The sequence below is a fragment of the Rhizophagus irregularis genome, chromosome 1 (genome assembly GCF_026210795.1).
Source record: "Rhizophagus irregularis chromosome 1, complete sequence".
NCBI lineage: Eukaryota > Fungi > Glomeromycota > Glomeromycetes > Glomerales > Glomeraceae > Rhizophagus > Rhizophagus irregularis.
The window spans coordinates 2,916,916-2,935,655 of NC_089429.1; the positions used below are offsets into that span (position 1 = coordinate 2,916,916).

At 27.5% G+C, this 18,740-nt stretch overlaps 4 protein-coding genes across 4 annotated transcripts; 1 reads left to right on the plus strand and 3 right to left on the minus strand.

Moving 5' to 3' along the window:
• Positions 1–5,431: 5,431 nt before the first annotated feature.
• OCT59_000603 (uncharacterized protein) lies at positions 5,432–6,930 on the minus strand (the record flags this gene model as incomplete). The annotated part of the gene is made up of 5 exons (XM_066138943.1): positions 5,432–6,088; positions 6,156–6,232; positions 6,385–6,427; positions 6,822–6,846; positions 6,920–6,930. The coding sequence occupies 5 exons, from the start codon at positions 6,928–6,930 to the stop codon at positions 6,023–6,025; spliced, it is 222 nt and encodes a 73-aa protein (XP_065988390.1). The 3' UTR covers positions 5,432–6,022.
• Positions 6,931–8,331: 1,401 nt separating this feature from the next.
• On the plus strand, positions 8,332–10,909 carry OCT59_000604 (uncharacterized protein). Its single transcript, XM_025309683.2, has 4 exons — positions 8,332–8,689; positions 8,770–8,867; positions 8,967–9,540; positions 9,620–10,909. The coding sequence occupies exons 3-4, from the start codon at positions 8,967–8,969 to the stop codon at positions 10,228–10,230; spliced, it is 1,185 nt and encodes a 394-aa protein (XP_025165245.1). The 5' UTR covers positions 8,332–8,689; positions 8,770–8,867; the 3' UTR covers positions 10,231–10,909.
• Positions 10,895–12,864, minus strand: OCT59_000605 (RNA helicase). Its single transcript, XM_025322831.2, has 8 exons — positions 12,804–12,864; positions 12,671–12,726; positions 12,531–12,592; positions 11,768–12,465; positions 11,586–11,701; positions 11,436–11,498; positions 11,263–11,339; positions 10,895–11,193 (listed from the first exon to the last, which is right to left on the minus strand). The coding sequence occupies exons 1-8, from the start codon at positions 12,810–12,812 to the stop codon at positions 11,081–11,083; spliced, it is 1,194 nt and encodes a 397-aa protein (XP_025165244.1). The 5' UTR covers positions 12,813–12,864; the 3' UTR covers positions 10,895–11,080.
• Positions 12,865–12,993: 129 nt separating this feature from the next.
• Positions 12,994–15,548, minus strand: OCT59_000606 (uncharacterized protein). The gene is made up of 5 exons (XM_066138944.1): positions 15,502–15,548; positions 15,278–15,432; positions 15,159–15,192; positions 14,475–15,068; positions 12,994–14,400 (listed from the first exon to the last, which is right to left on the minus strand). Exons 2-5 carry the CDS (start codon positions 15,414–15,416, stop codon positions 13,227–13,229), a joined length of 1,941 nt encoding a protein of 646 aa, XP_065988391.1. The 5' UTR covers positions 15,417–15,432; positions 15,502–15,548; the 3' UTR covers positions 12,994–13,226.
• Between the last annotated feature and the right edge of the window lie 3,192 nt (positions 15,549–18,740).

Here is an 18,740-nt window from a genome sequence, read left to right on the forward strand (position 1 = left end):
TGAAACTTTTAAAAAAATGTTAACTAACATTTTTTTATTATTCTATTATAGGGAATCGGTTATAACGAATCCCATAGATAAGTTTCGAAACTATTTTTCGAAACTTTTAAAAAAACGTTAACTAATGTTTTTTTTTAATTCTATTATAGGGAATCAGTATAACGAATCCCATAGGTAAGTTTCGAAAAATATTTTTTCGAAACTATTAAAAAACGTTAACGTTTTTTTTTAATTCTTTTATAGGGAATCGGTATAACGAATCCCATAGGTAAGTTTCGAAAAATAATTTTTTGAAACTATTAAAAAAATGTTAACGTTTTTTTTTAATTCTTTTATAGGGAATCGGTATAACGAATCCTATAGGTAAGTTTCGAAAAATATTTTTTCGAAACTATTAAAAAAACGTTTTTAACGTTTTTTTTTAAATGTTCTATTATAGGAACACACGTCAAATAACCAAAAACAGGCAAAAAAAATGGCTAGAATTGCATAAACTATTCGCAAATTTATATAAACTATTTACAAAAGGACCCCAGATATCTAATATAAAGGTCATAATGGACTTTTGGCCAAAAACACCCCTTTTTGCTGAAACTCAAAAAAACGTTTTTTGTAAATATCTCAGCATCCAGTAATTCAATTTTAATGAACTTTTTTTTATTTTGTAGCCCTCATTTAGCTCTACAATTTAAAAAAAAGTTCATCAAAATTGGACCACTGGATGCCGAGATATTTACAAAAAACGATTTTTTGAGCCCCTGAAAAATAGGCCAATCTGCCGAAAGTGTGACTTATGACCTGTTTTGGAGATATCCGGGGTCCTTTTACAAATAGTATAGATTAATTCGCAAATAGCCAAAAACAGCCAAGAATAGCTAAGAATAGCCAAGAATAGCCAAGAATAGCCACTGCTTTTCACGCCATTTTTTTTGCCGATTTTTAGCATTTCGACCTGTGGAAATTGGTATAACTAAGGTTGCTTGCCGAAACCTAGAAGTTTAGGCAAGATGGCGTTTCGCCGAAAAGCGAAATTCTGCCGAAACTATATTAAAGTTATATTAAAAAACTGGCGAAACTTTGGAGAAAGGCGAAACTGCCGAAACTTATTATAAATGCCGAAACTGCCGAAACTCTGCTGAAACTATAATAAATCTATAGTAAAATTTTGACGAAACTAATCGTAGGATTTTGAAGAGGTTTAGATAGGTATAACGAATCCCATAGAATCCCATAAGTAATAAGTTTCGGAAATTTTTTTTCGAAACTATTAAAAAAATGATAATAAACGTTTTTTTATTATTCTATTATAGGGAATTGGCTCTGATAGATGTATATACTGGAATCCCATAAGTAAGTTTTAACTTTTGAAACTTTTTTTAAAAAACTTTCTTTAATGTTTTTTTATTTCTTTTGTAGAGAATTTGCTCCAACTTGGATACTGGATTCCAGATAAAATTTCAGTATTAGTAGTATTTCTGATTTTGTATTTTTAATAATTAATAAATTTAAATATTAAATGTAATTATTGTAAAATATCAAATAAATTTAAATAAAAATGTAGATTTTCTTATTGTTATAAATTTATCAAAAAGTTATCAATCGGTATACTGATATGTCAAATAGTAAATATCCAGTAAATATCCTATTGGTAACTATTAATACCCGATTATACTCTATTGAATATCCTGATTAGTACCTGAGTATCCTCCTTTTGCGCCATCTTTTGGCAGCAATCGGGTTTACCGATTGATGAAAATTTTTAAAAAAATAGTGACCAATCAGATGGAATTCAGTCACCTGATTGGTCCCCGATTTGACATCGTTCGACTAGTGTGATCAGGACCCGGATATCTTCAAAACAGGTCATAAAGATTTCACACTTTTGGGCAAAGCATTGGCCCATTTTTCGCGCTCAAAAAATCGTTTTTTGTAAATATCTCGGCATCCAGTGGTCCAATTTTGATGAACTTTTTTTTAAATTGTAGAGCTAAATGAGGGCTACAAAATAAAAAAAAGTTCATTAAAATTGAATTACTGGATGCTGAAACGATTTTTTGAGTTTCAGCAAAAAGAGGTGTTTTTGGCCAAAAGTCCATTATGACCTTTATATTAGATATCCGGGGTCCTGTGTGATCTTTAGTATATCATGGCTTCAGTATATCGAGAGTATACTGTATATTATTTCTTATTACTCTTTTTATTCTTTTTTATTCCTTATCATTCTTTTATTTCGACTAAGTGTTAAAAATTAAAAATTAAAGGTGTACACAATTTTTTATTTTTTAGTTGATCATATAAAAAAATTATATAAAGTTACACAAATAAAATAATTAAGTTTCATTAATAATACTATTAATTAATTATAATTACGTAACACTGGTGTTGACTACTAATAATGGTAAATAGCAAACTTCTATCTTTTATTATACTTGTAAAATATTATATCTTTATATAAAAATTAAAAACAATATTTTAAATCCTTTTTAATATACTAAATAAACTAAACACAGGTCGAAAAGTGAAAAATCAGGCATCAATCAGTCACCAATCGGTCACCAATCAGGTACCTGATTTGTGACCGATTGGTGACTGATTGGCATTTTCGCTAAATATCGTCACCAATCAGGCAGTTTGCTAATTTTTGATCTAGTGATCAGAAAAGGATGAAATATAGCTCATTGGAATCGTCTCAACATGACGAATCTAATAGTAGTAAAATCGCATCTCTAGGATTAATAGTTAATAAAAAATTAAATAAAATATAAATAATACATTTTTATTTTTATATTTTACTTAATTTCTCATCAAGTATTAATTCTAGAAATGCGATTTTACTACCATTAGATTTGTCATGTTGAGATGATTCCAATGAGCTATATTTCATCCTTTTCTGATCACTGGATCAAAAGTTAGCAAACTACCTGATTGGTGATGATATTTGGCAAAAATGCCAATCAGGCACCAATCGGTCACCAATCAGTCACCAATAAGCTACCTGATTGGTGACCAATTGGTGCCTGATTTTTCACTTTTCGACCTGTGAAATAAAATTGTAAAGTAAGCAAAAATATATATATTATAATTTTTAAAAAATATTAGTATATAAAGGTTAGTATCAAAATATAATAAAATAAAAAAATTAATAATAATTAAAAAATTTAGTAAAAATCATTAAAAGGATATATTATTGTATATATAAAAAAGTTTATCAATTAAAAAACTATTTTATTAATTAAAATAATTTAAATAAATACACAAAAAAAATATTTAAAAAATATTAATTATTTGAAAAAATAGTAAAAATACATTAAAAAATGACTAAAAAAAAATGTTAAAAATAAATATTTTATTAATTTAATTTTAAAAAATATAATTTATTAATAATATATAATAAAATAACATTTTTTTTATTACTTTTATAATACTAATAAATAGTATAAATTTATATAAAAAAAATTAATATTTTTGATAAAGGTTTTTACTTCAAATCATTAGAGAAGTGATTATTATTGTTGGTCAGAATTATTAATTTTTACTGGTACTATATTTTTTAATACTAGTTAATTGTCATAATTTCAGTTATTGGTGAATGGTGATCATCACCTTTGGTGATAGTTAAAAAAATTCTTTAATAAATTTACTATAAATTTAATTTTTTTCATAAAGTTTTGTTTTAGATTAATTTGCATATATCTTATTACTGATCAAATAAATAAAATATATAACAACTCTTTAATGTAAAAAAAAAAACAAATAAATTTTTTATATTAAAATATTTATTTATTACATACTTAATTTTATAATTTTTTAAAAAAAATTATATTATATAATAAAAATTTTAATATAAAAAACAATTAATAAGCTGATAATTAAAAAGTAATAGAATCTTAAAAAATATATATAAAGATAAAATTCAATCAAAAAAAAAATTTACTATAAACTCTAACAAATTACTGACTAGTATTATCTAAAAAGGAATAAACTACATAATTTTTTGAATTTATTTTAAGCATTATCTCTACTTATCTAAAAATTTTCTGGATTCTGATAACCTTTATTAAAAATAGCTAAATTTTATTTAATTTAAAAAAATATTTTTTATATTTATAGATTTAGTAGTTAATAACTTAATATACAATTACAAATTAAAATCTTTAGTTAATAAATTACTTTGGTTTCTGATTATTTTAATAGAAATATGCTAAATTATATTATTATTATTGAATCTACCTATCAAATAATTATAATATTTTAATATTTTGTAAAAATAATACAGTACGTTACCTCTATACTCAACCAATAACTTATACTGAGTAGCATGCATTAATAACATTAAATTTAACAATAAGGATTTCTTTATAACTTTCAAAAAAAGTCAAGATTTCTTAACCATATTTACAGTTTAATATGGAACTCAATTAGTTTATAAAATGTACCAATAACTCATTTCCATCTAAAAAGAATTAAAGATTCAATAGGGATATACTTGGTCAAATTATAACCTATTTCAGGATTGTGCTACCCCATGCTAAAATAAAATTTACAGATTACAAGATGATTACCAGACAAAAACCGGACAATTTGCCCAGTGTAATTATAATCACCCAATAATCACATCGTACGCAAAAATTCAACAACAATGATAAAGCCATTTTACGTGATAAGTTCTAATTTTTATTTAATAGTTACGGTCTTGATCATGCATAGTAACAATTTTTTTACTTTTTCCGGAACAATTTATGTCCTTATTACAAAACGGAGTTTTAGCAAATCCCAATTTTTTTATAGTAAATAATTTATTTGTCATTATAAAATAAAAATATTGTTTTAGTTAATAACATTATTTATTATTGTACAACAAATAATAATATCAGTACATAAAAATCTGCAATATTAGTATAGTAAACAAAAATAGGTTCATGAAATCCGCATGACCTAATTAAGATGAGATGAACGATAACAAGAATTATTTATTCGTATGTATTAATTTCAATATCAACATTTACAAAATATAAAATTTTCAAATCAATTATACATGTGCTTGCACAGCACACGGACATCCTACAGAATTGTTTCCCAGAATTTTACTTTTGAGAGGAACTCTGACTCATCCTAGCACCTTTGGCAGTCTGTGACAGAATTATGACAACATTCATTCTCCAGACTCATCCAGAAAACATTCGGGCTCATCCTAGAATTAAACCAAAAGTGCATACGAAAGATTTGTTTCTCAGGAATTCAGACTCACCCAATCACTTTTGGCAATCTGTGACAGATTTATGACAGAATGCATTCTCCAGACTCATCCAGAGAACATTCGGACTCATCGGACTCATCCAAGCACTCTGAAATCAAAAATACATCCGAAAAATCATCTCTCAGGAACTAGGTTTCATCCTAGTACCTCCAATTCTTTTTTGCAACTTTATCTTCATTATCATCCTCTCGCTCTTTAATTGATATTATTATTTATTAAGTATACACAATGCTTTCCATATTTGTATTAATTTTAACCTATCATCATATGCTTTTGGAATTGTAATGTGTCCAGGCTAGATAAAAAAAGGAAAGAGGTGATAAGCCCAAAATCAAGCAAAAATATCTATACTTGAAAAAGGATTTTCATTCTCTCCTGACAATTGTGTATTCATCCTCTTTTCTACGGCATTTAAATGAACGAACATCTTTCGTAACCCGTATTTTCAATACAATTTATATACTTGTAATATACACGTGCCTTCAATCCACTCATACAGAATTTCTTTTGTTATTCACAAGACTTTTTGGTGGCATTTGTCCAATATAAATGGCCAGGCAAAAGGCTTTGGAGAATTAGTGAATCATCCGTCATAAACAAATTTCTTGTATTAGTCAAGTAAATCACAAAGAAAAAGATTAAACAAATAAATAAATTAAACATAAATTTACCTGAACATTTGTTGACAAAATGCCAAATCCGGTAGCCTCTATGGAATATATACTTTAACGGTGTGATGGAGACCAGTTTTGTCCTTTGTATAATTTAATTATTATACTTCCGTCGTGCTAAAACTGTATACATCACAGAAATTATACTGGTTCGAGTTGCCTAATGGATAAAGATCATAGCGTCATAATTCTTTTCAATTAATTCAATTCTAAATAAATATAACTACCGTCAAAAATGCGGAATAACACACGCGTCTTGCTGTTGGAATTATCTGCCTATCATCACAGTATGTAGGTTCCGGTGCTAAATAGCATAAAGTATCCCCAAGTTTGACATTACGTATGGTTATAGGACGCGGGTAAGGATAAAATTAAGTTGAATTAATAACAATTAATAAAATAAGATTTATGAGATTATGTTCATCAAATAGAGTCATAGAGGTCCTTTCCGAGTACCCTCATTGAAAACCTTGTCCGCTTGTATTGAATGATTTGAATCCTAAACACTTTTGTAGGCAAAGTTCAGTATCATCATACACTTTTGGTTAACAGAGAAAATTAACAAATCGATGACGATTATCACGTGATTTTGGCACACAACGCGAATCTGGTTTATTCAAGTCATCGAACTCGTTACGTAAGACACGTAATATACGTAAGATTTAACCAATCGAATTCGTCAAAAACCCCATACCTAGGATGGTAACTTGGGAGTTGGGACTAACTGTAAAATGTTTGATTCCGAATATATATAATATTTTTTTTTATCAAAGAACTTTTTTCACATTTTAGGGATTACTTAATCTTGTATCATGGAAATTGTATATTCGAAAGAAAAAGTAAGATATATTATTTGAGTAATAATAAAGTCAATTAGAAACGTTAAAACTTACAATTGTAAAATTTCTGGAGGATATTCTATGATTATATGAACTGGTTTGAATGTATATCTCTGCCAGTTGAATATTCAGTCATTCTCAGCCCAAATGACTCCTCCATCATCGCCTCAGAAATCCACTTAGCCTCGATAGGATCGAGTGGTTCACTGGCAAAATTAATAATCCTTGGAATATATATATACTCTATATGGCGTATCTTAATTCATCGTATACAATAGGTTTATTAGTGTTGGATAATAATAATACACGTGATATATATGGGATTTAACTCGTATTCCGCCATAGCGATGTAATAAATTTGGAAATCAAAATATTAAAATTCTAACTTTTACAGTAAAATAAAATAAACATTTATTTGACAAAAAAAAAAAATTAATTTAAAAAAGATTGAAATTAAAAAAAAAAAAACGCCAAAGTTTATCTATTATTTTGAATAAATTATTATGTGTAATTTTGTTTGTTTGTCACTAGTGAATGTGGGGAAGGAAAACATTCTATTTATGATATAAATTACGATAATTCTGCAGAATGTTAATCAATTTATGGGTCATTTGATATTTTAAAAAAAAAAACTTGAGACCTTGATTTAGTTCAAGTTTTTTTTAAAAAATTTCCCACCAATGTTACAAACAATCTTCAACATATACTTTGTAGTAACTCTGTAGTAACTTTTTTGATTGTGAAATGTTTAGCTATCGCGAAGCTTATCAGTTAATTCAATTACATCACGGTGACGGATTGAAAAAAAAAAGTAGAACAGCGGAGTGCAGAAAAAAAGAGAGTCACACCACATATTAAGGACAATGGTCGTTGAAGATCTTTTCTTGCCAAAAAAACAGGTATTATTCCTATGTAAGAAAGCATGAATTATCAACATTTTCATGTTAAAATTACTGCAAGATTAGTTAATGGGCTGTTTAATTTTCAGTGACACACGAAAACGACAGCAAGTTGCATGATTTCTTTGTTTTTTTAATGCGCTTTTTTACGGATATTTGTAACTTTATGTCATGCGTAGATCCGATTTTCAAGACAAAGTCTCTTTTATATTAACCCAATTTTACCTTTTTTAAAATTTAAGTGATTTCAATAATGAATGCATGAAAAATATTTTTTTTTTTTTTTTTAATATTTACCTTATCCGTTATTTTAATAGTTACAAAAATCTCTAAATCCCTTCAAATCTATCACCTCATTTCTCACCTGATTCAGATAATCCAGATACCTGGAGTTGTACTATAACTCGGCTTACCCCACAAACTCTCTTTCTTGTGACATTTCTCTTTTTATCACGGATGTAGTTTACGTAGTGTCACAACTTGCTTGGCTGATTTTCTCTGATTACATTTTGCATTAGTACTTATTTACAATAAGAAATTTTATTTTCCTGTTCTTTTTGTACTCTTTTAACCCCTTTCTATTTTTTTCAGCCCCCTTTGTTACCAATAAAACAGTACCATTAAATATATATATATATAAAAAAAAATTCAAATTTTTATTTTTCACTTTTTTCAAAGCGGACAATTATTTTTTCGTTGTCTCTTTATCATATCATAGATCCTTTTACATTTTTTTTTTTCTTTTTTTATCATTTAATATTGTCCTTCACGCGCTTCCTTTCCATACTTGATTAAAAAAAAAATTATATGTCGTAACCCATACCTTACATCACATTTACATTTTTTTATTTTAATTTTAATATTTAAAGTATCATTAATAAATCAAAAGCATTCATTATATAAATGCATTGTCTCCCTATACTATTTTTCTTTCATTAGTCCTTTATTAAAATCATCGAATCTCGGGAGAATTTATTATTCTGTTCGTTCACGAAGACAGAAATAAATAAAGAAGAGTATAGGGTATAGTTTATATAAACTCTCACTATTATTCTTTTTTACCATAATAAAAAAAAGCTTACATACTTTTCGTTATAATTTAGAGGTGTATTCTACTCTATTGACCTCGATAATTATTATTTAATATTTAGTTAGATTTTAATAAATAACTGAGTTATTTCCTCAATTATAAAAAATCAAGGTTTCTTTTTTTTTCTTTTAACTTTTTTCTCTGTCGTTTTTTACCTGCCGCAGTAATAACTTATATTATGTATTGTATTTTATCATTTCTTTTAAAAAGATGTCGTCAACAAAGGAAACTTACTTTAACCCTTCTGAGCGTATTGGAAGTTTTATTGATAATGGTCGTCTCGAGATAACTAATATCCTTGGAATCGGTGCCTATGGTGTAGTTTATTCTGCAAAACATGTTTTAAATCAACATGTATATGCGGTAAAATGTATGCCAAAGACAAATATTGATGCAAGACAACATCGATTACATGAATCAGAGATAAGATTACACGCTCAAGTTTCAGGCCATCCAAATATCATAAGTTTAGAAAAAGTTGTTGAAACCTCTGATACACTTAACGTAGCACTTGAATATTGTCATGAGGGTGATTTATTCTCAATGATAACTGAAAAAGGTGGTTATCTTGGAAATGATCAACTTATCAAACAAGTTTTTATACAAATACTCGATGCTGTACAATTTTGTCATTTTAACGGAATTTATCATCGAGATTTAAAACCTGAAAACATCCTAGTCTTTGATGGAGGAAGGACTGTAAAACTTGCTGATTTTGGTTTGGCTACAACTGATTGTTGGTCGAGGGATTTCGGTTGTGGATCAACTTTTTATATGAGTCCAGGTATTATTTTATTTTATTTTTATCTTATTTTATTTTCATTCATTATCAATTATTGAAAATATATATATATCTATTTTAGAATGTCAAGGTGGACTAAATAAAAGAGTACGAGGATATGCAACCGCTTCCAATGATGTATGGTCTTTAGGAGTTATTCTTATTAATCTTACTTGTGGTCGTAATCCTTGGAAACAAGCTTGTCTTCGTGATGAAACTTTTTCCGTATTTTTACGAGATCGTGATTTTTTAAAGACAATTCTCCCGCTTTCTGACGAACTCAATGAAATTTTAAAAGATATCTTTACTCTTGATCCTGAAAAACGCATTTCATTGGATGAACTTAGAGAACGTATACTCTCATGTCGCAAATTTACTGTATCAGAATATGACGATTTTATCGAAGAGGAAGAAATCTCTTCAACATCACATGATCGTTTATCTACAAGTTCTTCCGCTACTGCTTGTTCATGGTATTCAATGAATTCAGAACTAGGTTTCTCAGCTGCCCCTTCGGAATTCGACGATTATGATCGTTGTTCAACTTCAAATAATTCTGCTTCTTCTTTGTCAACTTTAGCAAATAGTCAGCCAGATTTGATTAAATGTATCGATCATGACTTGGAATTCAATCTGAAATGCGATGACCATTTAATGGAAAATCAAAAAATTCAGACTATATATACCTTTTAAAAAAAAAAAACATTTCATTTAAAATTTCCCTCATTCGAAGAACTTTTTCGTGTATAAAAAATCAATTAATTTTTAACTGGAGATTATACCAACCCTATAACATATGATTACCCTTTTCGTATTTAAGAGTTATTTTGACTCTTTTTTTTTAAAAAAAAACCCATAAAGATATATTTAAATCGATTTAATTCGTACAACATATTTACAATCAAATTTAAAGAAACAATTATCATCTCATGTTTCAAAACGATATAAAGTTTTGTAACATATAAGAAATTTTTATACCTTTTTTTTTTAATATGCGATTTTTATTTATTTAAGGAAGTATTTATTCGTCGTTTATATTATCGAATTACTTATCTCCAGATTATTATTAATTTACCTTCGACTTTTCAATTCACTTTAATTATCATTTTCATTTTGAAAATAATTTCTTGTAAATATTTTTTTTCTACGTCTTGTTTAATTTTCGTAAACAAGATTTCAAAACTTTTATCTTCTTGTATATAGATTTTTTTTTAGTTTCATTTAGTTTTGGAAAATTACTAAACGGATTTCGAATTACAAACACAAACACAAACACAATTCGCAAACGCAAACACAAACGCAAACAAACAATATAAATAAAAAATAATAAAAAAAAGAAAAATGCTTACTGGTTAAGTGTTATTTGAATATACAATTTTCTTATGGATTTGTTTTATTGTTATTTGTTATTATTTATAATTAATTTTAAGAATCAATTCTAAATATCTTTGATTAATTATATTTATGAATTGCATCCACAAAATTTAACTTGTAAACTAATTGAAGACGATTAATCATTGCTATGAATTGTTGACTTTATTAATTAAAGCAAATCTGACACATTCATTGGCATCTCATCTATTTGAGTACTATAGAACTGTTCAATATCACGAAGAATTCTAACATCGTCTGAAGTCACAAAGTTGATAGCAACCCCTGAAACAATAAAAAAAAAATTTATGAAGTGTGATTGAAATGATTAATCTTAATCTGTAAAAAATTTACCTTTTCTTCCAAAACGACCAGATCGACCGATTCGATGAATATATAATTCACGGTTACTTGGCAAATCGTAATTTATTCTTTATTAAATAATAATAGAAATAAATATGTTATGTTACCATATCGAAATTAATTAAATCTAATGTATAAAACGCAAACACTTCAAATATTCTTACACTAAAGATACTTGTTGGACATCAATACCGCGAGCCCATACATCAGTAGTAATTAACACACGACTTGAAAACAAGGACGCATCATTGTAAAGATTATTTATGTTCAAAGTCAATATAAAAAGGAAATAATTATCAATTATGGTATCAAACCTTGAGCCTTGACGAAATTCCTGCATGATAGCATCCCTTTCTTTTTGAGGCATATCTCCATGCATTGATGAAACCGTAAAATTTGCTTCTCGCATTTTTTCAGTTAACCAATCGACCTAAGGTTAATTAAATTATATTTGAAGTTGTTTGTGTCGAATTTAAAACCGAATAAGAAGACTTACCTTTCGACGTGTATTACAAAATATTACCGCTTGTGTAATTGTAAGTGTATCATACAAATCACAAAGAGTATCAAATTTCCATTCCTCCTTTTCAACTGCTACGAAAAATTGTTTAATTCCTTCCAATGTCAATTCATCCCGTTTAACCAATATGCGAATAGGTTCTGTCATAAATTTTGTAGTCATTTCAAGTACATCGTAAGGTAACGTAGCACTTAAAAGAACGACCTGTGTATTAGGTGGAAGATATCGATATACATCATATATTTGATCTTTGAAGCCTTTATTGAGTAATTCATCAGCTTCATCTAATACGAGCATCTTTATATGACGAGTTCGCAAATTTCGACGTCTAATCATGTCAAAAACACGACCTGGTGTACCAGAAACAACGTGCTGACCATGATCTAATTTACGAATATCCTCTCCAACACTAGTCCCTCCAATACAAGCGTGACATTGTACGTTCATATAATCACCAAGCGCTAATATCACACTCTGTATTTGAGTTGCCAATTCCCTTGTAGGGGATAAAACGAGAGCTTGGGTTTCTCTAACTGTTGTATCTATACATTGAAGGATAGAAATGGAAAAGGTAGCTGTTTTACCCGTTCCAGACTGTGCTTGTGCGATTACATCTCGACCTTTTATTATAGGAACAATAGCTCTTTGCTGAATCGCCGACGGCTTTTCAAAATCTGGGAACAATTTGTAAAATAATTATTATTCATTAATTTTTAGTTATAAAAATTTTTATACTTACTATAGGCGTAGATCCCCCTTAGTAAATCTTCCTTTAAACCTATGGCATCGAAGGTGGGAACCCTAAAAAAAGAGAACCGAGTTATTATGCGAAATATAGAATATAAAATATATAAAATAGAAATAAAATGACTACTCAACACTTTCACATCTTCACTAGTTTCAAAAACTAATTTTTCATCAGCTTTTCGATCAAACTATAATGGCATTAACAACTAAATAAGTATCCATTAAATGAGCGGACTCAACTATTCTATAGGAGTAACTTAAATACCTTTGACATGTTTAAAATGCTGCTTTTTTAACGATTCTTCGATGAACAAATTTTATAATTTTGAGTTTGCCAAGCCACCCAAATTTTATATTAAAAAGTGGCGCAGTCAATTTTGATATAGGAGGTGATAAATAAGATTTCCTCAAAAAAAAAGAAAAAAGAAAAAAGAAAAGGAAAAGGAAAAAAAGATTGAAATGATGCAGTGACAATTTATTATATATAAAAACCAAAAGTATTACATATACTTGTAAATTTAGAATTTTCAAAATTAATAATGAAAATATATACACACATTTTTTTTTTTTTTGATATAATTAAAATAACAATTAAATTGCTAATTAACAGAAATATGCAAAGCAAAGGTTATTTTTGAAATTTAGTTGAAAAAAATCAAATTTACAAGTACACAAACTAAAAAATATTTTACATCAATACTAATATACATGTGCAATCATCATATTCCTGTAAAGTATTTTCAAATAAGACCCGATCACCCTCTCGATTACAAAGATGAGCTACAATTTTCTTTAGCTGGCATCTAGCATCCAGTTGTTGTCCAATACAAGTAGCGATTGTTTGATTTTGCAATTCTGCCTTATTCGAGTACAAATGGTCAAATAATCCGTCGCTACTCATTAACATGAATCTATTACCATTATATTCTGTAAATGGTCCTAATTTTTCAAAAAATATGTCCGGCTTACAAGATATTACTGGTTTTGAAGGATTCAGTTTAAAAAGTAAATCACCACAAGTTGCAGCGACATTAAGTGAAAAATGAATGCCATTATTATTTTTGTATGGAACACCGAGATCATTATCGGCGGCTTGTAGTCTAATGCGTGCATTCTTCAAATTTGCACGAACATTACGTTCTTGAGGAAATGGGTCAAATTTGATAGGTTTATCCTGATTATCCACAAATACACCACCATTAGAATATATTTGTAAAGCGAGGCGTTCTAGATATGGCTTATGATCTTCACTAGAAAATTCTACCATCCACTTATTATCCGTCTTACAACCAACAAGTGTACGGGAATCCCCAACATTTACATTGATGAACCATTCACCAAAAAAGAGATTAATAACTAGGGTAGCTCCATCATCGACAGGTTCTACTTGATTACTCCTACCCCTATTATGAATTACATCATTCTGCCATTTACGATATTCTTCACGTTTAGCATCAAGATATTCATCATCTAACCTTTTAATAAGCAAAGTTATGTCCTGTTTAAACTTCTCCTGAACCTTTTGATCATCTAGCTGTGAATAATCATATTGACATAACATATTTTCTAAACGACTTGGTATTTTATTAGTTAGAAATGCGGAACATCCAGAACCTCCATGCCCATCTGCTAAGCAAAATAATCTACACAAGAAAGATCCATCCGAATTTTTAAGATCTTTTATTGAAAAAGAATCTTCACAATTTGACTTTGGGCATCTCATATTGCCCTGATGTCGAAATCGAGCATAAGAGTATCCTACTTCCTGAGCTACAGCAAATGATGTAGGGCCAATGAATAAATTAATATCAAAATTTGATGGCTCACTCGTTGTACACAGTGAGGAATTAAAACCTTCGACGCTATACAAACAAAAAAGTTTATAAATATGGTAAAAATATTATCTCACTATTCAAATAAAAAATGAAAATCATACTCGTTCGGTATTGGTTCATTTGTGACTTGCTGTGATGTATCCATTGATATATCGCTTTCAGACGAATCCGACTCGCTCTCACTTGTAAATTCACTTGTAGAATGATATTTAGCAATTCTCTTACGTGAAGGTTGTTCATCTGACGAATCTGTATCGCTCTCATCAGTTGCACTATCATCAGATTCGCTATCAACAGAATCACTTTCCTCAGAATCGCTTTCCGACGTGTATTCATAGAGCTGCTGTCGAGATTTAGTTCTTTTCGTTTGTGTGATTTTCCTGATTGCAGGCCTCTTTGGTGGGGGTTTTTTATTTTTTACTTGTGTTTGTGTTCTCTTTTTAGTATACGTGAGTTTTCGCGCTTTAGGACGAGGTTTTCTTACCGGAGGATTTTGGTTCACATTATCGGGAGGAGGATTCATATCCATCGAGGCAATAACTTCTGAATCTTTTGGAAAAAGACTTAAGGAAATTCGATAACAAACACCATAAGTAGCTTTATATTTTTCAATAGGAGGTTCTACTTTTAGTGTTCTGGCCGTAGAGAGTCCTGTGGAAATTGCACCTTGAATGGTAGCTCTCGGCGTATTTCCCCTAAGTAGTCAGCAGAATTAGTCAAGCTCGACACGAGTGAAAAAAGACTACGATCACAGCGTGCCAAGAATTCGAGGAGGAAAAACACACCGAAGTTGAGCTAGATCTAATTTCCGACAATCGTCTACAAAAAAAGCAGAAATTAAATTTAGTCATATTTATCGTAAAAAAACTTCTAATTTTATCGTCAAACGTGGCGACTAGCATACCGACTAACTGCATTGCAGTCATCCATTGGTTTCTGTTATGCAGCAATGTTTTTATTATAGCATTAAAAACTTTATTGCAACGCTGTTCAGGTCTTAGTGCAAGGCTTTCGAAAGAAGGCATATTTGGCAGGTCCGTCATTTTCTTAACCGAGTAGCTGTGAAAAAACTAAAATTGTGATTCTTTATATAATTAAGAAAACCTTTATGAACTAAAAATAAATTACCTTTTAAATGTTTTTAAATTCAATCACTGCGGCGGAGATGAAATCTTTTTCGAACATTTTTTTTACGCAGCAAATTTTTACATGAAAAAATTCCGCAATAGTAAATTTATTCATCACACGTGTCACGTCCCTCTGTGTTTACATTTTCTATAAGTATCTGAGGGACTTGTTTTTTTCGGTTAGTTAAAATCCTATTTGTCACGCATTAGTCGTCACTGTTTATTCACGTGTTACTGCATAGTGCCGGAATTTTTTGGGCAGATTTCGGGTGTCATAGGGGCAGTTAATATTTACAAATAACATGTGACAAATAACATGTGACGAATTACACAAGTCACGTTAAAGTACAATTATTATATTATATAAAATAAATAAATAAATATTCTATAGCAGTATAGCTTACCGGCAGTATTATTTCAAAAAAAAAAAATATATTAAATTATAATTTTTTTTTGATTTATATATGAATATTAAATTATATTGCTTAACATAAAATAAATAAATATTAAATTATATAATAAATTTAATTTAGGAGCTTTTTCTTTTTTGAAAGTAATTATGATTTTTCTGTTAGTTTAGTTTTTTTTTCTTTAGCATTTTTGAATTTTTTCCTTTAGCATTCTTTTGAAAGAACTGGAAGGTATTAAGATGTAAATCAGTTGGATTTAAAGATTTAAATTTATTAGATAACTGGTTAAATTAGTAATTATTTGTTTATATAAAAATATAATTTGTTAAATCTGATATATTTATATAGATTTAAGTGGTTAATTAAAAGATAACTTACAAGATTAAGATATATTATTTTACACTAAACTAACTTTTTATGCAATAATTCTTCAGACAAATATTTATTAGTAGATTATATACAAGTTGATTGTAATATTTCTAAAGATCTAACTAGTTTATTTAAATGTAATTAAGAAAACTAATACTATAATTTTGCTAATAGATGGAAGAATCTTATAAGGATTATAAGGGAATTTAACAGGATCTGCTTATTACTAATAGATGTTACTGTAGAAAATTTTAACTTTTATATAGAATCTTATCTTAGGATTTGCTTAAATTCTATTGGTTAATTAGTTAAAAAGGAAAAAAATCATAATAATATAACATAAAATTTCCTTTTATAGTAGAATTTTTAACAAATTTTATATATAAACTTTACCTTAAACTTAAAGATAAAATTCTAATACTATGAATATATTCAAAATAACTTTTAATAATTAATAATTTTTAATTTTTAAGTCAAAACTAATTAACTGTAGAATTCCTATCAAATTTCACTTATATTTATAACAATTCATATTTTACTAAAAATTACAAATAAGAAAAATAAGAAAATATTTTTATTTATCTTTCTTTCTTCTTTTTTTCCTTCTATTTCTTATTTTTGAGTAACTAAACTAATAATAACTAAACTATAAATATAACTAATCCAAATATAAATAAATATTAACTCTTAAACTGTTTGCAGCCAAATTTGCCTGCAATTTTATTTTTTAATTAAAGACACTTTTAAATACCTTAAAATATTTTATTATATAAACCAATATTTTTGTAATAAATTCTATAGTATTTTTTAATAAGTAAAAATCAAAAAAAAAGTTCAATTTAATTAATGATTTTTTAAAAGTAAATAATTGACAAATTATAACAAATAGTAGCTAAATTTTTTAAATTGAAATATCTTTTTATCCATTAACTCTAGAAATATAAAATTACCACCATTTGATGCATCTTAATGAGAAGAATCTGATAGAAATAAAATTGTTCTTCTATAAATATTATATAATAGGATAACTTATAAAATCTAAAAATTTATAAATTAATATAATTTTTTATTTATCAATTTTAGAATTATAATTTTATTACCATTAAATACACCTTAATAACAAATATAATTTCATCTTTCTATGATCATTAGATCTTAAAATAATTTAAAAATTCAAAAAATTTTTAAAATTAGTTTTATCTTTTAAAGTTTAAGGGATAACTATAAATATCTATTTTTTTTTTTTTGCTGCAGCATATTTAGATCTTTATTAGAATAAATGCATTTATAATATATCATACAAATGAAAATAAACTAAATAAACTAATTTAATAAAACCTAAACCACTCGTCATTCTGAAAAGGACTTACATGTATACTATCAAACAGAATTTAGACTATAAAAATACTTTCTGCATTAAACGCATACTTGTTCTTAGAGAGGATTCACTCCTTTCAGTTTACATCTATAAGGAAATTTCAGCGAGACTCATTATGAAATAACAAGAAAAAAAAAGGATTTTAAAACAAAAAATTCAGGGTAAAAAAAAAGGTTAATATATATAAATGATAGCAAGCACTCTGTACCTCCTAAAACTTCTTATTTGGTTCAATCATTCTGTCAGTTGATCAGTGATCTTAGCAATGCCAAATTTCAGCTAAAATCATAAGTTTATCATTGTTATTGAAGTCTTTATTATTTGAAGTAAATTGCTTTTTTTTTCCAAAAGACTTTTCTTTCTTAAACTGTTTATCATTGTGATTATTATAACATCCATATTAAGGATGGTACTACAATTGATTAATTAAATCTGCAATATTGCAGATTTTGGAGTTAAATTGTAGTTAGTGATCCGCAATTTCACAATTCATCTGATCGGTTTTAGTACTAGTTTACTGAACCAATTTAATAAAAAAATGTTTATGCAATATTTTTTTAACTAATTTAACAAAAAAATATTGTAAACTATTTTTTCAAAGTACTTTTAATTAAAAGAATGTTTACTCAACGTTTTTTAATTAATTTAAAGAAAAAATGTTGTAAAATGTTTTTTTAAAGTATATTTAATTAAAAAAATGTTTCGCAATATTTTTTAATTAATTTAAAGAAAAAATGTTGCAAAATGTTTTTTCAAAGTATATTTAATTAAAGACGATTTCTATTTGTACACTATATGTTTGAATATCATTTCCAAAAAAGCAAATTTTTATGCTGATCATTTAATGCGAAAAAAAGCAAGTGTATCTGTATATGAACACAGGTCACGTGATTATAATAAAAGTCATACAATAACAAAAGTTCACGTTTAAACCAATAAATTTATTTTTAATAAAGTTCTACTAACAACACATTAATAAAATCAATTGTGCTACATGTAACATACAAGTTTATTCTTTACAAATTCTAAAACTTGTAATGACCCAAAAACCAACTTAACAACTTACCAATTCTAACTAACATT